Raw genomic sequence first — 15,657 nt, forward strand, 5'->3', positions numbered from 1 at the left:
TTTAAAAACAAATTCAAGTTTATTTTAAAAAATGAATGTTGTCTACACTAGGTGCCTCCATTTGCTCCTAAACTCTTTACAAGCTGGTATCTGACATCGTCATTCAACTGAAACTTCTCTCTTCCAAGTTGCCAATGATCTCCCAATTGTCAAGTCTAATGGTTGTCAATCCTCATTCTCCCTCTGGAAGCAGCAAAGTGGCTTGTGGATAGAATGCTAGACCTGGAACCAGGAACAACTGAATTCAAATCTGGCCTAACTTAGCTGTGTGACCAACCCTGAACAAGTGACAACCTTACTCAACCCGTTTCTTTATCTGTAAAATGGAGATAATAATCTCAGAGATAAAAATTCAGTGAGATATTTGTAAAATATTTAAAGTGCCATATAAATGCTAGCTATTCGTAGCTATAATTATTATTCTTGGGACACAGTGGATAGAGTTTCAGGCCTGTAGTCAGGAAAATACATCTTCCTGAGTTCTGATTTGGCCTCTGAGGGGTACTAGCTGTGTAACCCTTGGGCAAGTCACTTAACCCTGCTTGCTTCAGTTTCATCTGTAAAATGAGCTGAAGAAGGAACTGTCTTTGCCAAGAAAATCCTAAATGAGATTATGAAAAGTCACACAGTACTGAAATGATCAAAATGACTGAACAATAAAACCAACATTATTCTTGACCGCTCGGCCACTATTCTTGTCTTATGTATTTGTTTATGTTCTCTCCTCATAGAGAATGTGAGCACCTCATAAGCAGCTGCTAGATTTTGTTGCCTTTCTTTTGTAACCCCAGAGCTTAGTACAGTGCCTAGCATATATTGAAGTGCTTAATAAATGATTTTGACTGATTTACTCTAGGAAAAATTAGATTATTTACCATGCCCCATTCTTAACATTATATTCTCTACGACCAGTTGCTCCTATTTGATTCTTTGGGTTTTATTTTAATCACCTAGAAAAGGAGGGTGCTGGTAAATGGGGTAAGAACCAGGGAAAAAACACTGATGTTGAACATCGAAAGCCTGGGTTTGACTTCCAGCTCTGGTATTAGACTATCTGTGTGATTTTGGACAAGTCTTCCCCCACCCCCCCACCCCCGCCTCGGGCCCCAGTCTCACTTGTAAGATGAAGAGGTGAGACTAGATGATTTATGGGGTCCCTTTAAGCTGAGGATTCTGAGTCAGTAATGGACTTAGAGAACTACAGCTCCAAATACCACATTTTACAAGAAACTCCTTTATACTTTGTTAGCTGCCAAATAACTAGCTTTCCAGCTCCACTCATCCCCTTCCAATTTAACAGATTTAATGCAATTCATCAAATAATTATTTAGAACTAACCATGTGAAGAGCATTCTACTTCATGGTATTTATGACCGTGGCAGAGGTCTGCCCATAGAGACCACAGACCTTAAATGCCCTCCTCGAAGCCAATCAAATGATTTTCATTAAGTTCTTCCTCTTCCATTTTAAGAAGGCTGAGCTCAAGTGAATGATATGTGTGAAGGGAGGACTTTTGTAGAGCTTGACCAGGTTGAGATTACTCTGGAAATAGCAGAACATGGAGTTCTTTCTTCTTCTAACTCCCTCCCTCCTACCTCCTCTGACATGATCATTACCCCTGAAGGTAATGTATTTGAAGAGCTGTTAGGCAGAAAGATTCAATTCATACAACCATAGACCAAGAGCTGAAAGAACTATTTAAAAGTCATCTAATCCAATTCCTTGATTTTATAGATGAGGGAACTGAATTACAGAGAGGTCAAGTAACTCAGATAGCATGATAGATTGAGAGCCAGACCCAGAGACAGAAGGTCCTAGGTTCAAATCTGACCTCAGACACTTCTTAACTGTGAAACTCATATGAAATAAACAGATATTCTTCCCATAGCTTTGTTTTCCTGTGTACAAAACCTAGAGCAGATTTGCATATATCAATCATCTTATGAAATGCTATTCAGTCATGTTCCTTGGCAGGGTAAAACTTATAAGGCTGTCTATACTTCTCTCTTGGGTTCGCCAAGCTAATCCAACAAGGAACTAGGCAAGTTGCTTAACCCCCATTGTCTAGCCCTTACCTCTCTTCTGTCTTAGAGCCAAGAGCCAGTTTTGATTCTATGATGGAAAGCAAAGGTTTAAAAAAAATAAAATAAAGTTACACAGATAAGCAGCAGAACCAAAATATATGTTCTGATTGGCCTCAAAACAGAGAGCTAAGACCAAGGCTGGCTAGGCACCCAGTAGAGGATTTATCAGCAGTTATGAACAAGAGTTGCAGGGAATGAGAAAGTTTGGATGTGCCATGATCTGAACTATAAGAGAAAAATCCCACATTAATGAGATGATAAATCCAAACATACTTAAAGTATTCATAAAGTACTTTTATCCAGAATACTACAATACTCTGATGATTTTTATATTTTAAAGCTTTATATAAATGTGAACTTACATTTTGTTTGGTTAAATTGAAATAAAAATTGTCAGTAGAAACCAATAACAGTTAGTAGAATAGGACTGAACATTTTTATTCCAATTCTTTTATAATCTTTTTGTGTTGTTTGAAATTTTTGCTCCCACCAAAGGGCATTTTGTGGAATGTTTAAAGAATTTGGTAGGTCCTAGGGGCTAGATTACTGGGGCACCTAGAAATTTCATCGTGGCACCTAAATTTTGCAATGTCGTTTTTTGTGGAACTACAAAAATCCACTCTATTCTTCCTGCCCATCTGTGTTTGAAAAGTTCATCACACTAGACGCACTCTTCATAGATAACCGTGGAGAGCCAATCTAGGTGTTTCCAAAGTTAGACTCAATATCCTCTAGAAACAGGCCATCTTATCCCAACCCCTTTCCTTAAAAGCTAAAAACTTCATTGGATTCAAAATAGCTGTGGACTTAACCAGAAGACCTAGGTTCAAATCCCAATTCTGCCACCTCTAGGCCATTCAAATATGGACAGTTCAATTCCCTTTTCTGTGCCTCTGTTTCCTCACCTGTAAAATGGACACAATAATCCCTTCCTTATCCCTCAAATAGGACTGTTGTAAGAATTAAAGGAAATAATGGATGAGAAGTTGAAATGATAAATATTGTGTGTGTGCATGTATGTATATTCATACACATATCCATACACAGAGAGAGAAAGACAGACAGAGCGGGAGGGAAGAGTTTCATTGTCAGGCCAGAGAATCAGAGTCATTCTGTACCTGCAGCAAGAAGAGATTCATCTTCTGAAACTACCAGAAGCTGCACAGCAGTGGGGACTTTTTCCATCAGACTGCTTCCTTGAGGGGAGATCTGTTTGGGGGGAAAGTAGAGGGAGATGAACAGCAAAATTTTGAATGTACTTCCCAGAGGATCCATTGCAGGGGATTTTCCATGCAATGACAGATTAAGACCCCTTACCATAGGCATCACAATGAGAAGTTGGACCCTACTTCACTCCCAAGTGATTTCACCAAACTAACAAGCCTTGCAAGATAAGTATTCTTTACTGGCTCCTAGGACTTACCTCATACCTAGCCAGGAATGAGATGATACTGTTTCCCCTCCTCTACCATTTTCCTCCAAAACCTGCCTCTTTTTAAAAATTCTTTATTTTATTCCAGTAACAAATCTACACATAAGTTTTCCAAGGTTACATGATTCATGTTGTTTCCCTCCCTTCTTCCCTCCTCCCTCCTGGAGTTGACAAGCAATTCTACTGGGTTATACATGTGTTATCACTCAAAACTTACTTCCATATTATTCATTTTTGTAAATGAATAATCTTATAGGATCAAAACCCCAAATCATATACCCAAATAAACAAGAGAGAAATCATATGTTTTCATCTGCATTTCTATTCCAACGTTCTTTCTCTGGAGATGGAGAGTGTTCTTTCTCCTAAATCCCGCAAAATTGTTCTGGATCATTACATTGTTGTTAGTAGCAAGGAAGACTTGCCTCTTATAAGAGAGCCCTGAAAAATCCCTTCTAGATCAAGTTAAAAGTGAAAGAGGGAACCATCACCTTCAAGTCTGGACCCTGGAATTATAAAAGGGGAAATCCTCCTTTCAAAAAAGGAGAAAGCAAACTGTGCTCAAGACCTTTGTGCATTGACTGCTCTTGTGTATATGTTCTTAGTAAACATTTATTACAAATATATAGATGTATTATATATCTAATATGTTATATATATTGGATATCTAGTATAATAATATAGCTAATCTATATATTGTGTAATACATAGACATATTATAGATAGATAGATAGATAGATAGATAGATAGATAGATAGATAGATAGATAGATAGATATCTTTTCTGACAAAAAAAAAAGAAAAATCCAGTTCGTTTTTTTTTTTGCCATCCCTCTCAGAACAAATATCTGTGCGGTTATTCAAAGCCCAAGGCTGCCAACACTGATCCCTGAGTTTAACGCAACTTATTTTGATTCAATATGGTACCATAACTGAGGGGACCAATCAGGGGTCAGTTGTGAACAATTGTGATGTCTGTCATTCTTTCCACCATATCATACTGCCTCAAGTAATGAGTGCCCTGACACTGGATCTATGCAAGCAGAGCCAAACAAGTCCTTGTCAAGAGTGTTGTTATTTATCCTTGCCTCAGAAAGGGTTTCATTAAATGGCTTTTTAAGAACTTTTCAACCCTAAGATCCTTTGATTTTATAATGCTAATTATAGGGAGAAACAGGTAAGGGGCTCAGTGGATAGACTGCTGGGCTTGGAGTCAGAAAGACCCGAGTTCAAATCTAGCCTCAGACACTCACTGTGTCTTGGGCAAGTCACTTAACCTCTTTTTTGCCTAATCCCCTGTTTAAGGAAATGCCAAACCACTCCAGCATCTTTCCAAAGAAAACCCCATTAAAGGGTCACAAAAAGTTGGATATAATTGAACAACATTTACAGGGAGACTGATTTTACCTCAATCTTAGATGTATTTTCTAACTATCAAAGTTGTTATCTATCCTAAAAGGTAAGGAACTTTCCAGCCAAGGATAGTATAAAGAAGTTTTACTCCCTGGGTATGTGATTAGAAGTAGTGAGTTCTGGTCATTTACTGTGGCATCTTATAGAATTGAAGAAATCCTGGGTTTGGCATTTGGAAAGCTCTTCTAATCTGAGCTCTAATGCTATAAATATGACTGGGCAAGATTTTTGAACTCTGTGATCCTCGGTTTCTTCATTTCTAAAATAGGAATATTGATATCACCTCCCTCTCAGGTTTGTGAGGAAAGTGCCTTCCACAGGGTAATCATTGTTAGTCTATGATTTGTTGTATTAATATGGACTAATAGGTTTGTAATGCCTTTCTCCTTCCCTTTTCTGTTTCATAGAAATGGACTCTTTTTATATGATAGGAAAGTACAATGGTACTACCTTCCTAATGATTTTTAGACCTATTTTGACAAAGTACTCACATGTCTTTTCTCATTTGATCCTGACAACAGTCCTATGCAGAATTAGGGTGCTGCTAGGTTGTCAAAGCTAGAAATTACCTTAGAACTTTACATTTCAGCCCTGAGAGAAATCTAAGAGCTTAGAATGTCACTTAGAAAAGACCTTAGAACCTAGAATGTCAGAGCAGGGAGGGACCTTAGAATACAAAATGCCAGGAACAGAAGGGACTTCAGAACATGGGATGCTGGAGTTAGGAGGAGCCTTAGAAAGGAAAGCATGGAATATCAGAGATTGAAGAGGGTTTAGAGACCAACCCTTCATTTTATATAACAAAGAAATTGAGACCGGAAGGGGAGAATGGCTCATTTACAGCAGGGCTCAAATTCGGGACTTTATACTCCAATGTTCTTTCTTTCATATTAAACAACATGTCTAAGATATATAGCTTATCATCCCAACAGCTACTCAGGCCACTCATTTTTATTGGGGAACTAATGATAACAGTCACCAAAGATACATACCAATAAGAGAGAGCCACTACTGAAGCCAACGATGATCCGGCCCTGCTTCTGAAGTGAGGCCCCACTAGTTAAGGCTTCTTCCTTCATACTGGAGAGGTGATTCTTTGATCTGGATTTTCCAGTGCGAGCATCCCAGGTACTCACAAATCCTTCTTTAGACAACGTCACAATCCCTGAGCTGGAAGAAAACACTGTGGCCCACACCCAGGGATCCTGTGCATCACCCATAATGTGGAAAATGGCTTCTGCAGTTTCCAGGTTCCATGCATTTACCTAAAAGAATGATGAAAAGAAAACAATCAGCCTGTGGCCTGAACAAAGGCCCTCCCCTCATCAAATGCAAGTGCCTACCTTTTTCTTTTAAAAAAAAATCTTCACCTTCCATCTCAGAATCAATACTATGTTGTGGTTCCAAGGCAAAAGAGGGGTAAGGGCTAGGCAATGGGGATTAAGTGACTTGCCCGGGATCACACATAGAGAGAAGATCTGAGGTCAAATTTGAACCCAGGACCTCCCATCTTTAGGCCTGACTCTCAATCCACTGAGCCACCCAGTTTCCCCCTAACTTCTGTCTTAAAATCAATATTGGTTTCAAGGCAGAAGAGTGGTAAAGACTAGGTAACGGGAGTTAAGTGACTTACCCAGAGTCATACAACTAAGTGTCTGAGACCAGGTTTGAACCCAGGACCTTCCATCTCTAGGCCTAGCTCTTAACCCACTGAGCCATCCAGATGCCCCCAGCTACCTTTTTCTGCTGGTTGTTAGTCAACTGTCTCTGTCAGAGTTGAAAGATGGGTTGTCAGAACCATATTCTCAGATATAAAAGTCTCTCAAGGTTAATCTGAGCTAAGATTCAGCAGGGAACCAATGGGGACCCGTAGCAATGTGACCAATTTGGACTAGCCCCTTAGACATTGTGAATGCTGGTGACTAGAAGGCTGGATGATGGTGTTTGGAGAAGAAAAGAATGAATTCTGTTGATGCCTTTGGTATATTCAGTTTATATCTTCTAATAACTGATGATGGGACTAAAACTTGAGAAAGAGATTAAAGCTGGATATATAGATCTGGGAGACAGACCGCTAATAGTACAGTGGTTAGTAATGGGGCTGGGGTCAAGAAGACTAGTTCAAGTCCAAATCAGCCACTGACTAGTTGTGTCACCCTGAGCAAGTCACTTAACCTTTGGCTCAGTTTCCTCAACTGTAAAATTGTGCTAATAACCCATACCTCCCCTAATAGTCTTGAAGATTAAATGAGGTAATAATATCTAAAGCACTTTCCATAGTGTCTGGTTCAAATTAAGGACTGTTAGCTGTCAGTGTTAGCTATCAAATGCATAGAGAAATGACCATTAAATGCATGAGAGCTAATGAGCGCACTGAGAGAGAATATAAAGAGAAAAGTACCCAGAACAAAACCTGGGCATAGCCACAGTCATTGGGGTGAAGATACAGCAAAGAGGCTGCAGTCAGGCAAGCAGGGGGAGAATCAAGAGAGACCATATCAGAAAAACCTACAGAGGAGACGATATCTAAGAGGGGAGAGGGGAATCGACAGAATTAAGTGCTTCCTAGAGGCAGGGATGGATGAGAACTGAGAAAAGGCCATCAGTGGGCAATTAAGAGGCCATTGGAAGTAGATGTTCATCAGTTGGGAAATGGCTAAACAAATTGTGATACATACATATAATGGAATATTACTTTGTTATAAGGAATGACAACTATCATAAAGAGACACAAAGAAAGACAGATAAGCTGAACACAAGTAAAACAGAGACAAGAAAATGGTATATAGGATGGCTACAACAAAATGGACTGAACAGTAACCATGAAACAATTGAGAATGAATATTGCAAAATTACAAAGTATAATTGTTATTCAGTTGTTTCGGTACAGATGAGGAAACAGAGGTAAACAGGGTCTGGTTGCTGCTACTTCCTCATTTGGACTGAAACCATCAAACAATTATTTTACAAAAGTGGGAGGTCTGTGGAAATATTACATATGCTGTCTACATTTTTGCTTAATTGAACAATTTTGCTGTTTTTTCCCACCTCCTCTTTTTTTTTTTTTTAAAGAAAAATAAGTTCTTGGGGGCAGCTAGGTAGCTCAGTGGATTGAGAGCCAGGCCCAGAGACAGAAGGTCCTAGGTTCAAATCTGGCCTCAGACACTTCCCAGCTGTGTGACCCTGGGCAAGTCACTTGACCCCCATTGCCTAGCTTTTACCACTCTTCTGCCTTGGAACCAATACATAGTATTGATCTAAGATGAAAGGTAAGGCTTTAAAAAAATAATAATAATAAGTTCTTGTTGGCATAAGAGATGGCTCTGTGGGAGGGAACAGGGAAAATTTTATTCTATGAAAAAACAATAGTAAATTATTATTTTAAAGATCATTGTTAACTAGAGGGAACAGTTTCAGTAAAGTATGATTGCTGACCATTGGGAAGTGAGTGAGAAGCACAGGCATAGAGCATAGGCAGATTTGTCTAGTATTAAACTAGGAAAGGGCAAAGAGATACAGGGCAATAGTTTATGGGAATGGGAGAGTTAAATAAGGGGTTTTTAAAGAATAGAAAGGGCAGCTGGGTGGCTCAGTGGATAGAGAGCCATGCTTGGAGATGGGAGGTTCTGGATTCAAATGTGGCCTTAGATACTTCCTAGCTATGTGACCCTGGGCAAGTCACTTAACCCCAATTGCCTAGCCCTTGGAACCAATACTTGGTATTAATTCTAGGATGGAAAATAAAAGTTTAAAGAATAGGGAGACTCAAATATTTTTGTTAGGAGCAGGGAGGAAACCAATAGATAGAGTTTGAAGATTAAAGAGGAGATTATTTGACAGGGTACAGGAGGCGATACTACATCACACATCACCTGCCCTGCCTCCTGAAATGTGCTAACAGGTCCCATGATTTGATGATTCATGTTCCCAGTACCTTTGAACTAGATGATGAATACACAACTTTATTCTTTTCATCCACATGAAGACAACAGAAATGTGGCTCTCTGGGATCAGCAGAGATGCCATTCTGAATGACATACTTCTCCTTTCCAGAAACTAAATTCCATGTGCGTAGTGTTCGGTCCTTGGAAGCAGAGATGGCATAAATGCCTTCTCCAAATGTTTTCACGCACCTCACCTCTCCTAAAGCACAAGACAGAACATTCACAACACTTGAGATATGTTAAAATGTCAACAACCAGAAGTGCCAACAGCTCTCAAACAAATGGCCATAATAATAGCATTAATAGAGTATTTTAACGTTGGCAAAGCCTCCTGTATACATTAACTCTTTTGAACTGCCCAATAAGGTAGGTATTGCAAGCATTTTTGTTGTTCAGCCCTTTCTGACTCTTTGTGACCCCATTTGGGGTTTTCTTGACAAAGATTCTGTTTGCCATTTCCTTCTTGAGTTCATTTTACAGATGAAGAAACTGAGGCAAAAAGGGTTAGTAACTGGCCCAGCTAGTATTCTTTAGCTGCCCCAACTACAAGTATTGGTTTCATGATTGAAATTGAAGAAACAGGTACAAATTGGTTAAGCGATTTGCCTCAGGAAACTACCAGAGGAATATTTTGAACCCAGGCTATTCCCAACACCAGCCCTAGCATTCTACCACCCTCACTCCCACCAAGATCATTTTCACCAAAAATCTATACTTTCAAGGCTGGTCTAGGGTATTGTAATATGCAATGTTACTTTTTAAACCCAGTTTAATCAATAATATACTAGGTTTGTGTCTAAATCTTCTACTTTATAAAACTATTTTCTATAAGAACTTATGAGAACAAAGCCAATTTAATATCTAAGTTGTACCGCCACAGAATCTCAACATCTTGGTGCTAGAAAGTATTTCAGAGGCTGCCATCTAATCCAATCTGAACATGAACCAGCATCCCCGACAAGTGGTCTAAGCACCTCCATCCCTCCCCATCCTCTCCCCTAGCCATTGATACCCTGCCAGGGTTCCTTCTCAGTGACCTCCTACCCTCTCAGTCCTGTTGATTCTGAACCCCACTCCCCAGTTGTCATTATACAAACCCAATTCCATATCCCTCTACTTCCCTGTCCCTTAATCCCATCTCCCTCAGCAATACCACTCACAATGGTCATGATGCTCCTAGCTCCCCATTTCTACTTGAATACTCTCCCTCTACTCGGTAACTTCTCCTTTGAAGTTCATTCAATCTATATTCATCACCCAGGCAAGATTTGGGTAGCAATTACTACCAATGCCCAGGACATTCTCTCTTCCTTCCTTCCCAACCTTCTTATGCTTTACCATCCTCTATTTCTCTATGATCCAGCCTTCTTGATGTTTCTCACACAGGACACTCCATCGGTTGATCCTAAACCCTTTCCCAGGCTGCCCTCTATTCCAAAATGCTCTTCCTGCTTACTTTTGCCTTCCAGCTACCTCAGCCTCCTTCAATAAAGCTCAAACCCTACCCAGTCCAAGAGATCCTTCTCAGTCTCTCCAATCCCACTGTCTCCCACTGCTAGCATGAGACCGTATTCCATTCACAGAAAAAATTACCTTTCTGAAAGAATTATTTTAATTTTAATGCCTTCCACCTGCAACTACCTTTCAATTTATCCTGTATGTATATACATAGTTGCCTGTATGTTGTCCCCACCATTAGAATATGAATTCTCTTTTTAAACTCTTACCTTCCATCTTAGAATCAATACTGTATATTGGTTCTAAAGCAGAAGAGTGGTAAGGGCTAGGCAATGGGGGTTAAGTGACTTGCCCAGGGTCACACAGCTGGAAAGTGTCTGAGGCCAAATTTGAACCCAGGACCTCCTATCTTTAGGCCTGACTCTAAATCCATTGAACCACCCAACTGCCCCCAGAATATGAATTCTTTAAGGGTAGAAAATGTGGTTTTGTCTTTCTTTATATTCCCAGCATTTAGCCCAGTACTGGAACTTAGTAACTTAATAAATGTTTGCTGACTGATCAGTTAGGTTTTGCAGCAGTGATCAAGTGCTTCACCCACTACCACCTCAGCCATTTTTGTATATTTCTAGGTGGCACATTGGTTAGAGTGCTAGGTCTGGAGTCAGGGAGACTCATCCTCCTAAATCCAAATCTGGTCTAAGATACTTAGTAGCTATATGACCCTGAGCAAGTCACTTAACCCTTTTGGCCTTAGTTTCCTCATCTGTAAAATGGCAAACTACTCCAGTATTTTTGCCAAGAAAACCCTTAATGGGGTCAGGAAGACACAACCAAAAATAGCTGAACAACAACAATATGAAGAAGCCTTTCATTATCTTAAGGCTAACTCTATCTCTCTATAACTTCCTTCCCCTCCCCCATTATTCCTGATTCTGGTCTCTGAGGCCAAGTGGATCCATCTAATATCTCTTCCACATGGCAGTCCTTCAAAGAAATCATCAATATAACTGATGATTTCAGAGACTCACCAGTGTGGCCAGTTAAGACATGCACCACCTGACTCTCCTTCTCCTTCATGACCCACACAACGAGGACTCCATTCTGTGATCCAACTATCAAGAGTCTGTTGATGGAGCTCCACTCTAGTGCTGTGATACCTGCAGGAAATACACAAATCAGGCAGGAAGGAAGAGAAATGGAGAGAGAAGAGAAGGTTTAGGTGTCACTCGATGCTAAGAAAGAATAGTTGTCGAGTAAGAGCTGGGGGAACACAATTAGTGGGAGACAATTTTTGAGCTTTTTAAACTCCAGGCACATAAAGAAATGTGAAAAGTATTTACCAATGGACCCTGAGAACCTCCATCTACAGTAACTAAGGAGGATTTGTGTTTTCAAAGAGAATTATTATTGGAACTAGTTCAAATTCCACCTGTTGCAAATAGACCTCTCTTCATTTTCTCCTTCCTCCCTATGGACTTTGCCTGTAGCTTTGATATGGTTCTTATCTCGTTCTGCCTCCTGGGCCTTGTTTGTGTCTTATCTTCCCTTTTTAGACTGCAAATTCCATGATGAAGGGGCAACCATTTGGGATTCACCTGTATCAACAATAAAGGTCAACAATACCAATAGAATCAAAGTGACAAAATTTAGAGAAATAAATAGAGAGATAAAGAATAGAGAAAAATGTGGAAAATGAAATTTTAGGGGGCAGCTGGGTGACTCAGTGGATTGAGATCCAGACCTAGAGATAGGAGGTCCTGAGTTCAAATTTGGCCTCAGATACTTCCTGTCGGTATGGTGCTGGGCAAGTAAGCCATTTAACCTCCATTGCTAGCCCTTCTTACTTGGAACCAATATGCAATGTTGACTGAAAGTTGGAAGGTAAGGGTTTATTTAAAAAATGAAATTTAGAACTGGAAAGGGCCTTGAAATGTAGGACATAGAATGTCAGAACCAGAAGGATTCCTAGAACATCTAGCATAGAATGATATGGGGTTCAGAATGAAAAGGGATCTTTTAACATAGGATATAGAATATTAGAGCAGAAAAGAACTTTAGGACATAGAATATCAGAGATGGAAGGACCCATAGAACACAGAACATAGAATGTTAGATATGAGAGGGCTCTTTAACACATAGAATTGTCCCAAGAGGGACCTTAGAACCTAGAATGTCAAAGAATAAAGGGAGTTTAGAACATAAAATGTTAGAACTGGAAGGGACCTGAGAGCACAATAATAACAATAACATTGTACTTTAATAACAACGACAACAACAATCAGAACAGTTGCACTTTAATAATAACAATAACAGTTGCACTTTAATAATAACAATAATAACCGTTACTTTAACAATAATAACAATAACAGTTGTGCTTTAAAGGTTTGCAAAGTGCTTTGTGTATGTCATCTCACTTCATCATTATAACAACTCTGTAAAGTAGATGCTACTGTTATATCTACTTTACAGATAAGGAAACTGAGGCTAAGAGAGGTTGGATGACTTGCCTATCATCACATAATTAGTCTGAGGCAGAATTTGAACTTGCATCTTCCTAACAGCAGACTCAGAGTTCCATCTACTATACAATCACATAACATGTTGAAACTGGAAAGGATCTCAGAATATAAAATGTAAGAGCTGGCAAGGTACTTAGGGATTATAGTTGAATACATTATCATGTAGTGAGTTCATAAAGCTTTAGGATTGTCTTAGAAGTCATTTAGTCCAGCCCCTTTATTTTACAAATGAGGAAACTGAGGCCAATGGACGAATAGGGAATTGTTTATGGCCATATAGTTAATAAATGGCAGAGCTGAAATTAAAATATATGTCTCCCAATTCTTGGCATACTGCTCTGTAGGAGGAGCTGCAAATCTGTTAGGATTTGGGATACCCATTAAGTCCATATAGGGAGCAGTAAGGTGGCTCAATGGATGGAGTGCCAGGTCTGGAGATGGGAGGTCCTGGGTTCAAATCTGGCCTCAGACACTTCCTAGCTGTGTGACCCTGGGCAAGTCACTCAACTCTGATTGCCTAGTCTTACTGCTCTTCTGCCTCAGAACTAGTACTTAGTATTGATTCTAAGACAAGGTAAGGTAGTGCTATTTTATAAGACATATTAAGTTGAGGTGAGGATAGACTTTAGGACATGGAGAACGAGAGAGAGCATGGTGGGATCAGACCAGAGAGAAGCTCATTTGGGGGCTGCCCCTGGTGGGAGAGTTGGGGTGTGGACAGGGAGAGAAAATGCCATTTCTGAACTTTCTTATTCTTGCTGACAAGGTGCTAAACTCACTTGTGTCCCAAGATGCTGATGGAGTCTTAGGGCTGTCAGCACCTGGGCATTACCTGTGGCAAAGCCTAAGCCATCCCCTGCCCCCCCCCATGCCCCAGTTACTGCCATCAAATTATTCAGTAGTGTTTATTATTCAACAAACATATTAAGCTTCCACTGTGTACAGGGCCAATGCTCATTGCTTGTAACAGATAAAAATCATGATGTGCACCAGCATCCACTATGAAAACAGACTGGCTGATTAAGGAACAGCTATCGATTCTTATGATGTTATTATGATGCGTTATTATGTTAGCAAAATGAATAAACAAATCTATAGTTTCTTCCTTTCAAAACTAAGTTAAAAGCCTTAGTGCCTCTAACTAGCCAACCTTTTGGTTCCCCTTGGCTACAGGCTCATTACTAGGATCTGTCCCTTATAAATAGTGGCCTCCAGAGGCGCTGGTACATCTGAGTCAGCATGAGGCAGCACAGGACAGCCCATGAGAGTGCCCTTGGGACCTTACTCATGGAAGGTGGGAAATCCCAGAGAGGGTCACAGAAAACCAGATTCTCCCTATGACAGGAAAGCTAAATGAAACAACTGCCAGGAAATGAAGTCATTTTTTAAAGCACAGAAATTTGGTTGCCAAAAGCAGCTTTGGGACCTAAGGGAATATGGAACATCCTGTGATCCCCAGGCTGTCTTCTTATACCAATGATGTCCTCCCTTCTCTCCTCTGACTCAAAGAATGCCTCGTTTCTTCAACTCAAGAGTCGTATCCTATGGAAGACCTTCCCTAATGCCTTCAGTGCCCTTTCTCTAAAATTTTGTTACTGTTGTTTAGTTGTTTAGTTATGTCTGACTCTTCATGACTCCATTTGGGATTTTCAAAGATGCTGGAGTAGTTTGCCTTTTCTTTTCCAGCTCATTTTACAGATGAGGAAACTGAGGAAAGCAGTTGGCTTACTCAGGATTACACAGTTATTAAATATCTGAGGCCAAATTTGAACTCAGATCCTCCTGACTCCAGGACCTGCACTCTATCCAGTGTACCATCTTGTATTAATTTTGTATACATTTGTAAAAATGCATGTCTCCCCTGGAAGAATGTAAACTCCTTTAAGATCAGTGACTGTTTTGTTTTTGTCTTTGTATCCCTAGTACCTGGCACATAGCAAACCTTTAATGAATGTTTGTGGATTGACTGATTAATGGATTGATACAGATAAAAGATAATTGTCTTCCATATTGTTACATGCTAGAGGTGAAAAGGGGTCATAGAAAATAGAATGTTAGAATTGGAAATTACCTTGGAACATGGAATATTAGAGCTAAAAAGTGCCTTAGAACATAGAATATTGGAACTAGAAAGTGCCTTAGAATATAGAATGTCAGAAACAGGAAGAAACTGTAGAGCATAGAAGGTTAAAGCTAGAAAAGGTTTTAAAACATAAAATGTTGGAAGTCAGAGCTAGAAGGGACCCTAGACATCTCAAGTGACTCAGGGTCCCTCACATGCCCACAGCCCCTGCCCACCAGTGAGAGTGATAGCCAATTTGGAGGACCCACCCTCCCAACCACTTTTGGCAATGATGAATTTTGAAAGGATTCTAGAGATTCTTTGAGTAGGAAAAAGATGAGCAAACTGCATACCAAGAGACCTTACAATTGGACGTAGAAGTACAAGACAATATTGATGTAAGGCCAAGAGCCTAAACAAGGAAACTCAAGGTCCTAGCCTAGGGTTCTCTGTGCCTTTCTAAGCAGTGTATTTTACAAATAAGGCAACTGAGACCCAGAGGAGAAATTTGGTTTGCCCAGAATCAGTCATACAGTGTCGGAGCCGAACTCAAAACCAGGCCCTCCACTAATTCATTGCTGGTGGAGTTGTGAATTAATCCAACCATTCTGGAGGGCAATTTGGAACTATGCCCAAAGGGCGATAAAAGACTGTCTGCCCTTTGATCCAGCCATAGCACTGCTGGGCTTGTACCCCAAAAAGATAATAAGGAAAAAGACTTGTACAAGAATATTCATAGCTGC

At 40.0% G+C, this 15,657-nt stretch overlaps 1 protein-coding gene across 1 annotated transcript in view; it reads right to left on the bottom strand.

Annotated features, from left to right (window-relative positions):
* The window catches only part of NWD1 (NACHT and WD repeat domain containing 1), a 54,181-nt gene that overhangs the window by 24,855 nt on the left and 13,669 nt on the right, over window positions 1-15,657 (bottom strand). Inside the window, exons 7-10 of the mRNA XM_007489749.2 lie at window positions 11,362-11,490; window positions 8,863-9,071; window positions 5,921-6,193; window positions 3,203-3,293 (exon numbers count right to left, since the gene is read on the bottom strand). Coding sequence (XP_007489811.2) covers window positions 3,203-3,293; window positions 5,921-6,193; window positions 8,863-9,071; window positions 11,362-11,490 — 702 coding nt within the window. The remainder of the gene's footprint in view (window positions 1-3,202; window positions 3,294-5,920; window positions 6,194-8,862; window positions 9,072-11,361; window positions 11,491-15,657) is intronic.

Source organism: Monodelphis domestica, chromosome 3, assembly GCF_027887165.1.
Source record: "Monodelphis domestica isolate mMonDom1 chromosome 3, mMonDom1.pri, whole genome shotgun sequence".
NCBI lineage: Eukaryota > Metazoa > Chordata > Mammalia > Didelphimorphia > Didelphidae > Monodelphis > Monodelphis domestica.